Here is a 19,341-nt window from a genome sequence, read left to right on the forward strand (position 1 = left end):
AGGCACTGCCAATGTGTTTCTAAGTGTTTTGCTTCCCTGGAGACTTTGGTACGCACTAAGACTTTCCTAAAAGTTGCCCTGCAACCTTCCTTTTCATTTAATGTGTTTGTTCTGCTACTAAAGGAATCAATTCTCAAACTTAAAAAAACACACACGGCAGAAGCTATATTAACAAGAGGGAAAGCTTATATTGTTCAGGAAACACATTACTCTCATACAGATATTGTGATCATAGAAATATGGGGTACTTAATATGTAAATTTAATTTGGTAACATGGATATATTCCCAATGTTAATGCATTTTAGTTAAGTCTTGCAAAGGACAGTTTTGCAAAAACAAAGAATTTTAAATATGTTCCAATCATGCATTTGCAGATAAAATAAAATGTCTTGGCTAGGATTCTCAGAACCATGCATCTAGCCCCAAGGGGCTTCGGACTTTTTTCCTTCAAGCAGCTGCGTCTTTCATCTCATTGTTAACTGTGTGTGTGTGTGTGTGTGTGTGTTTTGTAAGAATTTAATTGTAAAAAGCATTTTTAGAAACCAGCCAACCCACAGCATACAAACCTAGTTTATTCATCCATCAGATTCCAAGAGCTAAGAGTAGTAATTTCGAGAAAATTTGACCCAATTTTGTCTTTTAGGAGCAAATTGTACTTAACGGTATTTTTTAAAAAAGGAAGAAAAAGGTTTTCCAGTTTATCAGGTGCTAGCTATATATTTGCTTCTAAATAACACAAAAGCCTGATAAAAAGAATAGGCACAGTGTTCAGAACACTGAAATCATACTTCAAATCTTTCAGAAGAATTACCATCCTTTTAAACAGAAGCAGTATTTTTCCCCCTACATTATATGGCACCTATTCAAATCACTGTCCCCACCACCATCAACCTTTACAATGTTGGCTGCACATGGATTAAGAAGGAAAATAACAATTTATTCACACTGCTCTGGGAGTTTTGCAACAGAGTCAGGTAAAGCTGTCAATTGTAGTTTGTATGGATGACAGGATTCTTTCCGCAAGCCAGAGAAGTGCTTCATAAGTAGAATGCACTGCGCTTAGACTTCTGTTTTTTTAAGGGCCATCCCACTCCAATCAATATAGCAAAATACTTCACATATTCCTAGAGAATTTCAAAAGCAGTTTGCTATACAGGATAGCGGTTTGCTACCAACATAGCTATCTGGATTTTAATCTCTGCCTCCTATAAAGTAATAATTGACATGGCCCAGATGTAGTTAACTAAACAATTTATAGTCATGACTTTGCTCCCACTGAAATCATCAACGAGACTTAAATGCAACTCAGTCTGGATCAAACTAAATGTCCCACTATCAGTTATAACAAATATACTTCATTTGAGAGATGCTTCAAATGGGGGTGGCCCAAAAAAAAAACCATAGGTATAAGTATGTTTTTAAACTATACTGCATATTCCAAGCTATTTTCTCAGCCAACTTCATAAAAATGTCAACTTTTAAACTTCCTTCAACCTTTTTCAATTTTATTTTATTGTTTAGTACAGCTAGATGCCAATATTAAGCCATATAAAACCTTATCAATAATAGACCACGTCATGTTTCTTTTTATGGTTATTTTTAGGTGCAAAATGTATATAAAACAATCTTAAAGAATTTTACCATCCCCGTGGCGTGAGAATAGCATACAGAATATGACAAAATACAAATGATGTGTCAGCAGTAAGCCTTTTAGTACTATTTTTCACAGTCCAATTAAAAAACAGATTAGAGTACTTTCAATTCCAAACAGCCTGCTCTTATGGAGTCCAACTGGACTAAAAAGCCCGACATCCACATACTGTTGTGGATCTCAGCATCAAGAATGCTGAAAAGAGTCAGTGCTATTTGCTGTTTCTGTACCGATTTCAATCAACCTTAACATGAGGTATAAGTATACAAAGTGTACAGTACACATAGAGGGGGGAAAATTGCACTTTCTGAAACACAGCCGAGTAAGTTTCAATACTGGAAGTCAATACCTGTGCCACTGATTTTCTTTTCTGATTTGCTGGAATAATAAAGTCAACATTTTCAACTGGATGAATTAGACTGGAATAATAAAATGTAAAAGTTAAAATTCCTCCTTTTCTTTCTCAATCCACACATTATTTATTAAACAGTTTCAAGTGATTTCACTTTAAAGTTAAGGTCAGCTGTAGTATTTGAACTCCACCCAGAGGAAGCATCTGGAAAGCCAAGTTTGAACTTCAAAATATTTTCTTTCCGTCGGAGGTGGCTTTAGTGTGTTAAGTAGCAAATAAAGTAGCAAATGAAGTTTTGATTTTATAAATACACATAAGCCATTAATTCACAGCTGTCAAGATGACCAAACGTCCAGCACTTTTTTTGGTACAATGTCTGTGCAGAATAAAAATCATCTGATCTTAAGTCTTGACATCATCCATTCCAGTCCTTGGCACAATCTGCAAATGAAACATTTAAATTCAGAAAAAGTGGTTACTTCCTTGTTTATATATACATACATAATCTATGTATGAGAAACTTCAACCTCTGGCCATTCATATATCACCTTAATAGATAGCTTCAAAAGCCACTGTCAGCCAGCACCAAAATATTAACTGCAATATGGGAATAACAATAAGCTTGTTGTACCATGAAAGATTGTTGCAATGATTTATCAACTAGTAACTGGCGAAGACTTTTTTAAAAAACGAACTGTTTTTAAAATTTTGTCCATGGACATAAAAGGATTATCAATATAGGTGGTAACCATTTTGCCCTGCTTTGCCCCCATTCTGTCCTCTTCTGGGTCCAAAAGACCATTATGCATAATTTGGACATACACAAAATGGTTGCTGCCTGTACATGGGTTTGTGGACAGTTGGGCTAGTGAAATGCTTCAAGGGCTAGAAACCTTTGCATTATCCTTTGGAAGGATAAGTTATTACTACAATTAAAATATATGGAGTGTTGTTAATTGATGCCAGTTCCATTTGTTTATCCATTGGTACACACAAGTGCAAAGAAGAGATACTTCATCTAACTGAAACACCTGTTTTCCCTACAATTGTATGTGCCATTTCTGTGCTTTTAACGAATTACAAAAGCTCTTTTTTTATATTCCACCAAAAGCTATCGTTTACCGGTTTTCCATTGTATCCTTAACAGTTACATAAAAGATAGAATTTTGGTGAGCCCAGAATTCTTCCATCTACACAACTGCTAAAAACAAGGGAGCCACAAAGGCTAACTCCCCTTTGCTTCATATTTCCCATCATTTACCTCTCCCCTCAACAGTTCATTATGCTTTAAGGACGAATTCTTCAAGACTTTACTTCCTACCTATACAAATAGAAAAACCATGGAAAGGTGAATATATGATATATGATAATAATATATGAATATAATATATTTGGGTAGATTCCTTACTTTTTAGTTCTGTAAAAGGAAAGTATTAACTGGTGAAATGTTATCATATGGAGACAGTGGGAATAAATTTACCTAACTGGTTTACTAAGTATTGCCCTTGATTAGTTGCATGTACCAGATCTGTTCAGAAAAGTATCGATGAACCAAAGACTTCTTACCCTTCGCCAGTAAGAGCACAGCATGCCTGGATGTGCCACTGGTGATCTTTAATTGAGGTTAGCTTCAGAAACTGAGAAATTTCAGCTACTGTCATGCAGTCTTTAACATCCTGTTTGTTAGCAAAGATGAGCAAACCTGCTTTTTTCAAGTCCTAGAGAGGAAAGAAAAGAAAATGTCTCCAATTTGTTTCCCCATTATTCAACATGATAAACTAGCACGATAAAGTATTGCACACTTTTTTTAATGTAAAGCCACACTGTGGTGGTCCCATGCAACCTAATGGTGTAGAGGCCAATCCAAATAAAGGTGACCTTCCAGCAATTCTAAGAAAGGGGGAACTGATAACTCCATCTTAGAAAAGAATAAGCTTCCATTGTGCCTAGAAGGAACTAGGTTCACTGTTTTGGAGAAAGCTTTGAGGTTCCCTGAAACTGCAGTACAGTATTTGGCTGGGGTAGGGTAGATCCCAAACTGGTCTGTATAGTTTCAGGGCATACTTACCAGAACACTGGCTTATTTACCACCACCACACCACCCCAAATCCCACATTTTGATGACACCATCTGTGACAGGCTTTCTGTTCACCTCCAGTACATTAAAAACTAAAACCAAGGTCAACAGAGCAAGAGATCTGACTGCCACTATGTTTCTCCACTCCCTGCCTGTGTTCCCAGGAGGTGCTAGATGTGAAGAAACACGGCAACAACCAAGAGTTATTGCTTGCAAGCACTATAGCCTTAAATGCTGGGGCATGATTAGGAAGCTGGCCTATCATTGCCATCACAGGCACCAGCTTTTGAAGGTTAGAAGAAGGAGGAGGAGGAGGAGGAAGAAGGAGGAGGAGGAGGAGGAGGAGGAGAGTTTGGATTTGATATCCTGCCTTTCACACCCTTTAAGGAGTCTCAAAGCGGCTAACATTCTCCTTTCCCTTCCTCCCCCACAACAAACACTCTGTGAGATGAGTGGAGCTGAGAGACTTCAAAGAAGTGTGACTGGCCCAAGGTCACCCAGCAGCTTCATGTGGAGGAGCGGAGACGCGAACCCGGTTCCCCACATTACAAGACTACTGCTCTTAACCACTACACCACACTAGAAACAATGAGGAAGCTGCTAGAATGAGCAAAAACAGGTGTACAGTGTACAGTGGTACCTTGTTTTGAGCCCAGGATCTATTCCAGAGCTCCAGACGCTCGATGAAAAGGACGCTCGACAAAGCGTCACTCTGCGTGCGGAGCGGTTTGCGCTTCTGCACATGCACGAGCAGCAAACCCGGAAGTAACCCGTTCCGGTACTTCTGGGTTTGCCGCAGACATCCGCCGAAATGGACGCTGGACGGGGTGGACTTATACAGAGGTACCACTGTACGGATTTCCCCTATGTAAGTTTGTTTTCTCAGTCCTATGAACCTACTTTATTTTTAGTAAAGAGACAGAAATTAAGTTAAAGTGGACTTTTTTATCACCAACAGTGTTCATTGATCCCTCTTTTTTAGTGTTAAAAGTCACAAGCGTAACTTTACAAAACATTTCTCCCTTCCAACACAGAATGGAGTAAAAGCTGGAGCGGGTGGCGCTGTGGGTAAAAGCCTCAGCGCCTAGGGCTTGCCGATCGAAAGGTCGGCGGTTCGAATCCCCGCGGCGGGGTGCGCTCCCGCTGCTCGGTCCCAGCGCCTGCCAACCTAGCGGTTCGAAAGCACCCCCGGGTGCAAGTAGATAAATAGGGACCGCTTACTGGCGGGAAGGTAAACGGCGTTTCCGTGTGCTGTGCTGGCTCGCCAGATGCAGCTTGTCACGCTGGCCACGTGACCCGGAAGTGTCTCCGGACAGGGCTGGCCCCCGGCCTCTTCAGTGAGATGGGCGCACAACCCTAGAGTCTGTCAAGACTGGCCCGTACGGGCAGGGGTACCTTTACCTTTTACTGTGCCACTTGTTTTATCATTCATGTCAATGCCATTAATATCCCATACACCTATTTCTGATGTTACAGGGCTACATTCAGCCCCCAGGCATGAGGTTCTCAAATGTAAAAGATCTAAATTTAAAAGTGTGCTAGAAACATAGCCTTTCAGTATGTATAGGGAGAATGAAGGCAGCCTATAGTGGTGCCGTTCTGACTACTTGACAGCTACTAAGGTTTTTGTTTTATTTTTGAAAGGGTTTTGAGGCCAATAGCAGCTGTTCTCAAACAACACAGGACTTTTAACAATGATGTCAGTTTCACACAAAAGGCAGTATGGCGACTATAAATAGTCACATGTGAAAATCTTTTGGGGGCCTCTTAAAAGTCTGAAGAAGAGGTGACAGCCCCAGAGATTTGTATCAAATCTAATAGCTTCTCAGCTATAAGAAAATGAACCATCTTGAAATAATTACCTAAATGGAAGTCAGAAACAGAACTTTAGCATTAAGACAGGGACTTATTGCAGCATTTTTTTAAGCTAGATAAAAAATTCCCAGCACATACTCACCTCGTGTGCTAACATTTTATAGAGTTCTTCTTTAGTTACAGAAATTCTCTCTCTGTCTGTGCTATCCACAACAACTATCACAAACTAAAAGAAAAAGAAGAGTTATCGTTATTTAATTTAGTAGTCATTTCACAAAAATGTCTCAAAACGACTCACCTCATATAAAAAAAATTGATGTAATATAATTCAAACAAATGTAGCATTAAAATCAGTAACTGCAAACTAAAAGTGATTACTAAACAAAGACTCTTCACATACATCCTAAGCCCACCCCAAAGTACAGAAAGATTAAGGTCACCCCCGCCCCCGAAAAGCTTTGTTATAAAAATTGTTGAGGTATCCTCATTATGCATAGTTAAAGCATATTACTGCAAAATAGTCCATGCTTTCTCTTTTTGGTCTGAATAATCTCTACAGCCCCCACTCTCTCTCTCTCTATATATATATATATTCCCTTAATAACTAAGGCCATGATACTGCCAATGCAAACCCTTTACTCTCCTCGTTGATCTCAAGAAGACAAAGCATTACCGGCAATTTTGGCTGAATTCTGCTTTAAAGGTCTGCATGAAATTATCCCCAGCTGCATTATATTATACAAATTCTTACTTCAGTGTTTGTATAGTATGTGTTCCATGAAGATCGAAGTGATTCTTGGCCTCCAATATCCCACATAAGAAAACGTGTATTATTAACAACAATCTCCTCTACATTGCTTCCAATGGTTGGAGAGGTATGCACTACTTCATTCATAGAACTGCAAAGGAAGGAGAAGAAAATGTAAGAATGATGTAAGTTCTGCCTCGGTCTCCTTGGTCTAGATTTCTTTCTGTTCTGCAGTCTGAGCTGCATTCAGCTGCAGTTATGCTTGTAGTTGCTTTGAGATCAAAATGTGACATAGCATATCCTAGGTACAGACAACATAATACCCCCAAGCAGCATTTTTATCAAACTGCCAGTGTAAACTGCAAACACAACTCTGGTATCAGTTACAGATAGGTAGCCGTGTTGGTCTGCCATAGTCAAAGTAAAAAATTTCCTTCCAGTAGCACCTTAAAGACCAACTAAGTTAGTTCTTGGTATGAGCTTACGTGTGCATGCACACTTCTTCAGATACCAACTCTGGTATGTTGCAGCTATATCCAGGGTGCACTGAGTCACATGTCAAACTGCTTATGTGGGTGCAGCTTCAAGAAAATGTGGATCATATTTGCATTAAGCACATTTGGACTGTGTAAACTACAGACTCAGTGTATCAGTAAACAGTTACCACGTTACAAGGTCAGAAGAAGAAAATATGGCTATCACACTTAACTTGGCAGAAGACAATGTTGTTCACAATTCCAAGCAAAACTGTTAATTACTTTTAGGAGAAAACCTTTTAGGAATTTAATTTCAATAAGACACTTAACTAATTTAAGAGTTTTCACTTGATTCAGCAACTAAATTTAAGAGGTTGGCATATCTCCAGAACCTCAGTATAGCCGCTTTTTGGAGACATTTAAGGTAGCATGAAATACCATGCAATTTAGAACTCCAAAATCCGGAGTTTGTCAATATTTATATTGGAACCTACTAATTTCCACAAAACAATTAGCAAGCTTTCAAGTTCCCTAAAATACTTCATGGTGTGAGATATTAGAACAAAAACAGGTTATGGGCCAGGTGGGAGAGGATGTACAGAAGTACAAGAAGTAGGCTGGATGCTGTGGCATGGAAGCTGCATTTAGACTCAGTTACAAGATGGAAGTTGCAGACTGAATTAGTCTCTGCTAGGTGCTGAAGGTTATCAGTGTACAGCTAGGGCTCTGGCACAAAGCAGCAATATCAGATACCCATTTTTAAAAAAACAAAACCTGACTGTTGCCTAGACCTGTTTCATGCCTAAATCCAAACTGAGATTCCTGGGTAGGCAGAAGGAAAGATTTACATCATTTAAAATACGCACTGTCTTTCTAACAAGATTTTCTTTCGATTCCCTATTCCTTTAACCAGTGCCAGAACCAAAACTGCCTAATTGCATAGCTTTTCTCTCAGAAAATGTGTTGGAGATAAAGATTCTACCATTGCCTTCTTGACATGCCTTTGATGCAGGGCATGCAATTCTCTTCTAAATGTAGGAGCATTCAGGTATGCAATGCCACACCTATAAGCTGAAGTGATATGGGCCAGTGAGAGCTGTACCACACAGCATTCTCCAAATCACGAAATCTGGCTCTGAATGATGCCTACACATTATAATGGTAATCTCAAGTATCCCCCCCCCACCTCAATATTACACATGTGGTATTAAAGTTTCAAAGGTGTAGTTTCAGAGGGTTTTCTCAGGTTTCTTGTCATTTGGGATCAGGAAGGCATTAGAAATTCCCCCACAGGAATCAATGGAAATAACTGATTTCTTACAATTTGTTACAATGTCTAACAATTTCCTGAGAGTGCATTGCGTTTGGATGTCAAGTCCTGTGGAATTTGGCTGACTACTGGCAGGTAACAAGCAAGGTTTGCCTAGTTCAGCATCCTGATCTGGAAAAGCAGTTTTAGTCACTTGTTCATATGACTTCATACTTACAACTGATAAAGAATGGTTGTTTTTCCTGCATTATCAAGGCCAACAATGATCACTTTGTGCTCTGGAGGGAGGGGAAAAAAGAGAGCAAATGAGGAGCTAGTTATTTATTTAGATAATTTCTATATTGCATCACACATTTCCAAAGGAAACCCAAGTTATCTACAGTTTATTTTTAAACATTAAGTATAACATTATAAAAGATCAAAATAAAACATTGTGAATGAAACTCAAAAAACACCTTCATTTAAAGGCAGCATGCAAACAAGAAAGCAAAATATTGGGAGGAATTCAACATAGCGCTTAGGAGATCTCTCCCATTTGTGCAAGCATTTCTGCTTGCCTGGTGAAGTGATTTCCCCACTTCTCTCCCCCCCCCCGAGTTCTGGGGGTTCTCCCACCTGTCCAGAACCAATTGGGATGAGTGTAGGAGGAGGAGATAGGATTAAGCCCTTCTGCTCTAGCAGAAATCTTTGTGCAGACTTCCACTAGTGGGACCTGTTAGCTGTCTCTGGTCCATTATCTCAAACATAAAAAACACAAGGACAAATACCAATACAAAAATGCAATACAATTCCACATATTAAAGCATCATTAGCAGCTAAACAAGGTAAGTGAGTTATCCCAATATCTCCCACAGTAACATCTCCCTGAGCACCCTCTCACATACTCTCAACCATTCTTACCAACCATAACCATAACACAGCTAATCCCCAACCAACCACTTGTCATTAAGCATACATCTGGCATTAAAAAAACACCCTGGCAACATTAAATGTAAATATACAATCAGCTCACTCACTCACCTCTACCTGGTAATACAGTGCCATACAAGCAATAACATGGCTACTTCCTCCCCTTCTCCCTCCCAAGCAGGGCCTTACAGTATACTGGTATCAGTCTTTCATACTATGTTAAGTCTCTCACATAGGTGCCACCTCCTAAGGGCTGTGGGGGCTTCAGCCTCCACAATAAAATATTTGAGGGGGCTGGGCCCCCACAAATTTGACTGACATTCCCATTCAAATGGTGTGTGTGCACTGCATCATATGACTGATTATGCAGGGCGGGGCTTACCTGGGCCCCCGCAATATTTTATTCGAGTTGGCACCCCTGGTCTCTCATGCAGTATTCAACAACCTATACAAGTTACGGGAAGCTTCATGCCACATATCTCTATGTATACCACCACAATGTTTGTAATTGTTTTGTTGTTCAGGCACCTTGTAGATCTTAAAGCTGGAAAGGCAGGGCTTCAGTAAATAAATAACAAGATAATCATTGTGTGTCAAGTTCCTTTTCAGAAGGACTACTTTATTTATCATACAAAAACAAATAATAAGCTTCCCATACTTGCTAAAGGACTTGTTCTGCACCAGGCAGGATTTCAAAGTTTCTTCTTCCTGCTTTCAAAAGAGTAATGCCAAGCATTTTTGTTTAACATGCAGTAGAGGCAAGCCACCAGATAGGACATGAGGGCTTTAGTGGAAATTGGTGGAATTTTTTAGGGATTGTGGTTTAAATATATGCAAACCAGGCCAGTGTTTACTTCAACATAAAATACACCACACTGATGCACTTAAGGGAAGTGGGAAAAATGGGAGAAAATGTTATAGAAGGACAAGCTAAGTATTTCTAAATCAATAGTGTCGAGTTTTGCAGAATGTTTCTAGCGATAGGGAATATTAAACTCTACTGCACAACAGCACAATATTGTTTAAAAAATCAAAGGCAACTCTCCTGACTCCCACCAAAACATTAGTATCTATACTGAAGTTTGAGAATTATATTGTATTGCTGGCAGGATGAATGATGAGGAGGCACTTGGAACAAAAGATCTGCAGCATGGCAAAGAAGGAGGGGGGGTCTTAAGTGCCTACACTAATTGATTAGCAACTAGAGTGAGTTATTTATTTCTTTTGGCAATCTAAGGTTTCTAGTAAGGTTGCATGATTTAATCAGTAGCTAAATCAACGAAAGAATTAGATTAAAATTTTCCGCAACTGATTTAATTATGGATTGGGCTAAGCCTAAAGGAATGTTTGCTTACTTTTTATAGCTGTCTTGGTTTTTGAGATATTGCTTTTCTCAGTTTTTACCTCCAGAAAGCCCTTTCCATATTAACATCTGCCAAGGAGGCTCGTGTATCTACCACAAAATACTTGGGCATCTGAAAAGATGTTTTAGGGCAGGCTTCCTCAAACCTCTAGATGTTTTTGGCCTACAACTCCCATGATCCCTAGCTAGCAGGACCAGTGGTCAGGGATGATGGGAACTGTCAGGGAACTGCCATCGGAACAGGGGCAGGAAACAGAGGGGCAGTTGTGTTACAGGGAGCCTCTGAAAATCTTGCAAAGCAGTTCCTCTTCTGGTGATGAGGAAAGCCCCACCTCCAGTGAAGAAGAGGTGAAAGGACCAGAGGATGCTGGTGGGGGCCTCAGCATCGCTCCTGACCAACCCGGCCAGGAGGGAAGCACGCCCCTTCCGTCGCCCACCTTGCGCAGAAGTCTAAAGCGCAAAGAGGGAAGGAAAAGGCTGGGCGTAACAAGACTTTTATGTTGGCGGAGGTCCAGGAAACAAGCAATCCCGAATTCTGCTAGTGATTGAGGCAGACATGAACTTTGGGGTTCTGAACTGTGAATAGTTTTGCACCTAAATAAAACCTGTAAAAGACAGGTTGGAGTCCTGCCTGGTTACTTGTGAGCAACCACCTTTGCCATCTGACAGGAACTGTAGTCTCAAAACATCTGGAGGGCCGAGTTTGAGGAAGCCTGTTTTAGGGCATATACTCAATTCGCATGATGAACTGGCCATGCCTGTGGTATTTCAGCTTCATGCCACATGAATTGAGAGAACACACACACACCCCTACAAGTTGTGGGAGGGGGGGAATCAGTAGCAGGCATTCTGTCTTTTAGAGAACGTTCCCTGCCATGGAAGAGTCCACTATTTGAAAGTCAAAAAATTACTATATTGGGAGGGAGAGAGAACAGATTCAATATTCCTTCCTTTCAAGCAGTGGTAACGGTGTCCTCAAAAAACTATCTTTATTGGGGATTTGATAATGTGCAAATATATTCAAATTTAACTGAAGAACTGTTTAAATTGAAGTATAAATAAAATCTTTGATGGTAAGCCCTAGTCCCCAGTTAATTTTAAAAGCTCTTTGAAAGCAGCCAGAGGCCCTTGTATTTGAAGCAACACTGAAATTACATCAGCTTTTTGTAAAGTAAGCAATTTTGGAGTTTTCCAATCAGGCCACAGTAAGTTCTCCTGCTTTCTGACAGATCAGTTAAGACTAGACAGAGCTACATAACATAGAAAGTTGTTTCAGTGAGTGCTCCATTTTATATACAATAACCCCAGTGCAGCAAGGAACAATCCTCATGCATATAAATTGATTTCCACACACCAGAAATCACCAATCTTGTGTTTATGAAGATACAGCATTGGGTGGGGGTTGGGAACAGCTCCTTGAAGTTTCACAAACAGTACTTGTAAGAACTATGGAAAAACCTGAAAACATCAAATGGTTGTTTGCATTCTGCTGCACAAAGGAGCCCTCCACTCCCCACCCCTCCTCCATTATTATTAAATGTTATTTCCTGACCTTCACCAGCAGATTCCACGGTGGATTCAATCAAGAAAGCTCCATCTCCCCAGCTCACAAAGATAGTGAACTGATAAGGTCAGTGGGGCAAAGGTTTTGCAAGAATGTCCATTCATGCATCAATAGAGAAGTGCAAGCAAGCCTGGAAAAACCCCAGGTATCTTGACAATATTTTTACCATGTCTTTGATACTTAAGGTTACATTGGCCTGGTTGGCATATTATGCTTAAGTTTTAGGGGCACTCATGCTTCATGTTCACACTGTCAAAGCACTGCATACTTTACATCTAAGCTCACGTGCACCTTTAATCTTCTCAATTTGGGAAAAGAAACTTAAAAATGCAAAGCCCTACAAACAAAGTTGAATGGAAAATTACTTATACTGTATCTTAACACTAATTTACCGAGTTCATAGTTGAATTCTGTCTATTTAATATTGCATTTTGTAAACAGAACAATAACTGTAGTTCAATTAGTACACACCAGCTAGCTATTTTGTTACACTCAAAAGCAATCATACTAGTTACAGTATGACCTACAGGAAATGTGCTAACAACCACAAGAAACGGTAGCTACACTTGTCTCAAATGACCAGCTTTCTCCCAAGGCAAGGAAGTAATGGCTCATATAGCGACACAGGAGTCTTTATTAATCATTCAGCTCTTTAACTGCAAATTCTAACTTTCCTTCCTATGTTTGAAAATATATATATAGTCTGAACTTGTTTCAGACTTAGGAAGAAAATGTTCAGAGATGAATGATTAATAAAGAATCCTACGTCCAGGTTGGATTATAGTAATGTGTTCAACAGTGTTCAAAACTCCTATTGCTCTGGGAGCATTTTGCAACAGGAAATTTCATTAGTGCAAGCAGTATCTGAGCTCTGGGCACAGTACTGCACCTAAGATTTCAGATTAAAACTGCACAGTGGAAGGAAAGGAGGACCCTTTCCTGCCTCCCTACTTCCAGTCACTCTCTAATGACTGAAGAAGAGACCTTCTTAAGAATATTAGGGGGCGGGCTGGGGAAGCATGGCTTTGGGGTTTTTTGCAAATGAGGACTAGACCATGTGAAAAATGAACATAAGATTTTAGCTGCAGTTCATTCATTTTCAGCTTTGTATTATTGTTATTTAAAAAGCATGCCAAGACATTCCATTGTTGCACCCATAACCTAGGTTTAAGGTGCCATTTAGCTCCTAGCTTTCATATCTCAGTTTCTAGCAGAGGTTTAATAGTGTGTATCTTTCCTCTACAGGGCATTGATTTCAATGACAGGTGAATACCATGTTGCATACCACCCTATGACTGCTGTAGTATTCAGTGGTCTGTCAAAGGAAAAACAGCTGTTCTGAGAGAGAGACTCAAACCAGACATATAACAGCAAAGAGCTTACCAACAAGTATAACCTTGTCCAGTGGTAAGAGACATAGTTAATTAGTACTTTAAAATAGGTTTGTTGTCACTGTACACATATATAGTCCTTGCAGCTCAGGTATACCTACTGACAGGGAATTGCTCCATAAGTGTCAAAGTCATAACAGCTTAAACAAAACCCTTACATTGTATGCCTTATAGCTTTGGTATGAGCTGTGGTGCTGTCTTTGCACTGGTATGCAGGTAAAATGGAACTCTTAGCCTAACTCCTCCACACAGCCTATTATCATCTCAGTTCCCTTACAGATTTTCCATTATTGATGAAGGGGAAACAAGACAACCAACTCTTCAGCTCTCAAAGATGGTTTCAGGTGTCACCTGCTCAGAAAGCAGAGCTCAAAGCCTATAAAGAGACAGTGTGACATGCCCCTTTCTCAGAACACAAAGAATGAAAACATAAGAATGCATCCACATCATATATTTAAAACACATTTATCCCAAAGATTTCTGAGAACTGTAACTTGTTGAAGGTGCTAGGAACTGTAGCTGTGTGAAAGGTAAACTACAGTGCCCAGGATTTTTTGTGCTGAAATGTGTGTTAAATATATAGTGCGCATGCAGCCTACCTTCCATCACTCTTGCCACTGGAAAGTATTACTTCTTGGGACCTCTCTTGCCCTGCAGGCTCTCCTTCCAGCCAGAGAATCTCCACAAGCTCATCAAGTATTTATCATTACAGTGGTACCTCGGGTTAAGTACTTAATTCATTCCGGAGGTTTGTTCTTAACCTGAAACTGTTCTTAACCTGAAGCACCACTTTAGCTAATGGGGCCTCCTGCTGCTGCCGCGCCGCCGGAGCCCGATTTCTGTTCTTATCCTGAAGCAAAGTTCTTAACCTGAAGCACTATTTCTGGGTTAGTGGAGTTTGTAACCTGAAGCGTATGTAACCTGAAGCGTATGTAACCCGAGGTACCACTGTATTATGATTGTTTATTGTATTTATATACTGCCGTATACCCAGAGGTCTCAGGGCGGTTCACAAGAGTGGCTGGGGAAACTCAGCCAGATGGGCAGGGTATAAATAATAAATTATTATTAATTATTAATAATATTATATCAAAATATAAAATCACAAAATACATAATCAAAAATAAAAACAACAACCCAATAACGAGGTTCTCAAAAGAGTTCTGCATTTGGCAAGCACTGAAAGATATAAGTAGGTACAACACTGCACAATCAATAACAGAAAATTAACTGCAGACTTCTCAGTTCTGAGCAATACTTAATTCTCCCTCAATCAAAGGCACCACAAGAACACAATCAGCTGTAAGGCAGCTTCTCACTAGAAGCCCAATCTAATCTCCCCAATTTCCCACCATTAGGGTCAATGCCACCAGCTGTTTAAAAAACAATCATTACCCTCCTACAACACATGCTGCTGCTAAGTCGTTCTTCCCACCTTCCTTTCACCGCACATACCAGTCAGACGCGCTCCCCTTGCTGCATTTCTCTGAACCCATCGCCACTCCACGGCTAATTCTAGTATTTTTTACAGCGCGTTTTGACTGCTCAAAACACTTCACTTGCATTCTCAGTATCTTTTCCCCCTCTTCCACAGCTGCCCTTTGAGGCGAGACCCAGCATTGCCCTTTTCCCTACATTCGCTTAAGCGAGAGCGGCTCCCGTACACACAGGAAAATAGTTCTGCGCGCTTTCTCCCCCCCCCCGCTTTCCTTTTCACAACCCGAACCAAGAGAAAGAAAGCAAGCCTTTTTTCGCCTTGCCCCCCCCCCCCGCGCTAGGGAACAAGTGTATTCAGCTGTTGGGTGAGTTGTGCCCGCACTTTGATCCCACGTAAGGGAAAGGTGACCATAGCAGATGCTCAGCCCTGCGGAGGGGGGGGGGGACGCCCCTGAAGCTGCTGCCTCAGGCAGTGGCGTAGCGTGGGGGGTGCAGGGGGGGGGCCGGCCGCACCATCTGGGGGGCGCGCGCTCGCACTCGCAGCTCTCTGCCCCTAGGGCAGAGGGGGCGCAAATTACTTGCCTTGCCCCGGGTGCTGACAACCCACGCTACGCCACTGGCCTCAGGTGCCTTCGGGGCTCCCCCTTTGCCCCCACAACTCCTCGCTCTCTTGACCTCGGGCGCCACCAGGAAGGCAGGAAGCGGCGCCTCGCACCCCGAAGCCCGCCCGCCCCGCACGGACTCGGGAGAAGCCGGAGACCGAGCCTGCCTTTCTCTCTCACCTTGGTGGTTGAACAGCCTCCATATCCGAGCGAAGAGGATTCCCATGCTCAGGCGGCGGGAGCTTCGGCTGCCCCCCGAGGCAACTCCGCACCGGCTCACTTCTTCCCCGCCCGGCCTCGGCCTCCCCCCGCGCTCAGTCCCTGGCCACAGCCCAGCTGCGAGGAGTGAGGAGGAGTGGAGCGGCAGCAGAAGCAGCAGCAGGAAGGTGGTGGTAGTAGTAGTAGTGGCGGCGGTGCAGGCCCCGCGCCTCGGAGACGGTCGCCCGCAGCAACGCCGCCGCCGCCGCGCGCCCCTCGCCGCTCCTCGCGGACATTGCCGCCGCCCTCGCCGCAACTACTTCTCTCCTCTCCGCCCCTCCTTTTAGAGCTTCGCTTTTTTTCCCCCCCCTTAGGCCTCGCCGCTCTGAGGGGAACGGATGGTGTTTGGGCTCCGCCGGACACCGTCCGAGGGAAACTGAGAGCGCGCCCCCGTCCGTCAGCCAGCGTCCGTGCGCGCGCGCTCCCGCTCCTACCGCAAAGCGCCGCTTTTCCAGCCGAGCAGGCAGGATGATGCGACGGCGCCAGGGGGCGGGGCGTAGCATAGAGCGGGCGGGGTTTGCAGAGTGAGGGCGGGGTCGACCCAAGTGGGCGGGGAGCGCTCGTCACCCTCCAAGGGCTTCGTCGAACGGTGGGAGTTCAAAGACTGCCTGCTCCGCTCCGTCCCCGCTTTGTGATTGGCTGAGAAGGGTTTCCACTCGTGCGAGGCGCCGGGCTGCGTTGCTGCTCTTTGGCTCGGAGGCAGTTGGGGAGATGGCGGGCGTAGGCACTAATGCGTTGCTTTCTTTTCGTCCTCTGGAAGGGAGGGGTGGCTTGCTGGCTCTTCGGCTGCTTTAATGTCTCGAAACGTCAGTCAAAATGGCTCGAATAAATAAATAATAGGAATTGTATGGTGTTTCGGGATCTTTTTCTTCCGTTACTTTAGGGTTTGGCAAATTGCCCTCCTTTAGAAAGGCACCTCGTGGGCTAAAAGAATCGGCAGAGCTCGAAGGAGTTTGGGGTTTCTTGGAATATGGAGGCACAGCATGTGTCTCCAGTGTCCCTGCATAGATAGGCACATGCCTGGCTCGCTTAAGACACTGCATAGAGCCTCTATTCTCAACAACGGTGGCTCTCGCGGGTAGAGAATTATTTTTGCATATTTGTAAATGGAATCTCTGCTATTCTGTTGTTCTGCTCCTTTGGGCCTTTTGTCCTTCCCGGCTGTGATGCTTTGTGGTTTATATTTCTTATGCGTCGTCGTTTTACTTTTGGTCATGTCTTAACAAAATCTAATCTGAAATGGTGGGAGTCGGCATCAATGAAAGTTTCTCAGGGAATCAAGCCGGTAGCATCAGGTTTTGCTACTTTTCAAGACGGCTGCTCATCCAGGGGGTGGGTGACTTTGTGTGGGTTTTTTAATTTTGATTTTTAGTTGTTTCGTTTTTTATTAAGTGGTTTTTTAGTTTTTTATACTGTAAGCCACTTTGTGATCATCGGGTGAAGGGCGGCATATAAATTTAATAGGAAAATAAATAAATTCCATAGATTAATAATAAGTAATACTGTACCAACAGCCATGGCTCTAACATCAAGATACATGTAGCACCCAATGTGTGGAATGCACTTAGCTGTGTTAAAATGTTTTAAATACGTTTTTGTTTAAATTACAGATAGGTAGCCGTGTTGGTCTGCCATAGTCAAAATAAAAAAATTCCTTCCAGTAGCACCTTAAAGACCAACTAAGTTAGTTCTTGGTATGAGCTTTCGTGTGCATGCACACTTCTTCAGACACAAAAGCTCATACCAAGAACTAACTTAGTTGGTCTTTAAGGTGCTACTGGAAGGAATTTTTTTTATTTTGTTTAAATTGTTTGTTTTACTACTTTGCTACTGTCCGCTCTGGGTTCCTCTGGGAGGAGGGAACAGAATAGATATGTAATAATTAAATACTAAGCAAACAAAAACCTCCAGCCTTTTCCCCACCCGTTTTGTATTAACATCCAGCCTGTTGAACAGTTCTGGCTACTTGAAAGCTTACTGACATAAGTCAGTTGGTCGTAACAGTGCTGCAGACCGTACTGTGTGTGGCTTTTTGGTGGTTTTTCCTCTCTAATGGATCAACACAGCTACCTACAATAGTTGTATTTCTGCAATGTCCACAATAGCTGGGTTAGCACCTTTCATATTTATTTATTACATTTATATCCCACCTTTCTTCCAGAGAGCTCAAGATGACATTCATGCTTCTCCCTTTTTTCCAGTTTTATCCTCACAGCAAGACTGAGACTGAGAGACAGGGACCCAGGGCAAGGTCACACCCAGTGAGCTTTGTGACTGATTGGGGATTTGAACCCTGGTCTTCCAAGTCCTCTTCCAGCTCTACACCACACTGGTACCACCAGGCATAATTAGCCTCCGGAGATATATTCCATGTTTCTTCGCTGACTGTTCCGTTTTCTTTCTTTCTTTCAGTAGCATACAAGTCAAAATGTACATATCTTAGTCTATATACTTGCTTGATAAAATTAATGAATGTGCTCCTGCTTTCCTGCATCATGGCCCATGAGTACAAAAGCACTAGGATAATCTTAAAATTAATGTTAATATTTACAGTTAACCTGTATTCTAACACATCTCACGGGTAGTAAGTCTTTTACTGTAACTGTAATCCGTTATTCTTCCAGCTTAAATGTGATGTAGATGTGAAGTTCTGGAGCTCAACAGTAGAGCACATATTTTAAGAAGTTAAATAATTTCACATAGCTTACCCACAATTCAAAACAATTTTCCATTACAAAAATACACTAAAACAGCCATAAAAGCCAAAACAGCACAGAGAGAGAGAGAGAGAGAGAGAGAGAGAGAGAGAGGAGAAGTACAAACAGCTATCAAGAACAATTTAATGGTAGCAATTAGAATCATGTCAAAAAGGAAGCAACCACTTAGGGATCAAAAGTGTTCCTAAAAAAAGGAAGGTTGTGACCATCCTACGTAAGGCCATTATAATTTTTTTTATTGCATTTTTATCCCACTCTTCAACCAAAAATAGGCTCCCAGAGCAATTTACAAGTGGCAATGATAAGACAGCCCCTGCCTTTAGGCTTACAATCTAAAGAAACAGAAACTGCATTTCAATTTTTGCAATGTAAAAGAAATAGACATAATGAAGGGGAGGATGAACCGCCTTTGAAAAGCAGTTCCAGGGCTCTTGTCCCAGCTAAGCATATTTGGGGGGAAGTGGGGCACACAGGAGACAGAAAGCAGGCACTTTCCTAAAGGACTTTAAAGCTCAAACATTGAATTTGGCGTGGCAACAAAATAGAAGCCAGCACAGTCGTTTCAAGTAAAGAGTCATGTGCATCTTATAAGCAGCCCCCATTAGCCTGGCTTCAGTATTCTGGACCAGTTAAAGTACCCTTCAAAGGCAGCCCTATGTAGAGCACTCCACAGTGATCTAAGCATCATATCACTATAGACCAATGATCTG

The 19,341-nt window shown here is 42.0% G+C and overlaps 1 protein-coding gene and 1 long non-coding RNA gene across 2 annotated transcripts; both read right to left on the bottom strand.

The window, feature by feature from the left end:
• Window positions 1-844: 844 nt before the first annotated feature.
• ARL5A (ARF like GTPase 5A) lies at window positions 845-16,082 on the bottom strand. The gene is made up of 6 exons (XM_082199681.1): window positions 15,837-16,082; window positions 8,608-8,668; window positions 6,648-6,795; window positions 6,039-6,122; window positions 3,571-3,722; window positions 845-2,445 (listed from the first exon to the last, which is right to left on the bottom strand). The coding sequence occupies exons 1-6, from the start codon at window positions 15,880-15,882 to the stop codon at window positions 2,397-2,399; spliced, it is 540 nt and encodes a 179-aa protein (XP_082055807.1). The 5' UTR covers window positions 15,883-16,082; the 3' UTR covers window positions 845-2,396.
• On the bottom strand, window positions 8,678-15,781 carry LOC309519225. Its single transcript, XR_014213757.1, has 3 exons — window positions 15,676-15,781; window positions 12,215-15,518; window positions 8,678-12,120 (listed from the first exon to the last, which is right to left on the bottom strand). It is a non-coding gene; the product is annotated as an uncharacterized lncRNA (long non-coding RNA).
• Window positions 16,083-19,341: the final 3,259 nt, after the last annotated feature.

The sequence above is a fragment of the Podarcis vaucheri genome (genome assembly GCF_965113315.1).
Source record: "Podarcis vaucheri genome assembly, chromosome: 1".
Classification (NCBI taxonomy): Eukaryota; Metazoa; Chordata; class Lepidosauria; order Squamata; family Lacertidae; genus Podarcis; species Podarcis vaucheri.

Excerpts from the sequence above, each read along its gene's own strand:
- ARL5A (XM_082199681.1), bottom strand. The coding sequence starts at position 15,882 with ATGGGAATCCTCTTCGCTCGGATATGGAGGCTGTTCAACCACCAAG. Across the intron at positions 6,796-8,607 it reads ACAACCATTCTTTATCAGTT|TTCTATGAATGAAGTAGTGC; the intron begins GTAAGTATGAAG and ends CTTCCTTTGCAG. Across the intron at positions 3,723-6,038 it reads ATAAAATGTTAGCACACGAG|GACTTGAAAAAAGCAGGTTT; the intron begins GTGAGTATGTGC and ends TTTCCTCTCTAG.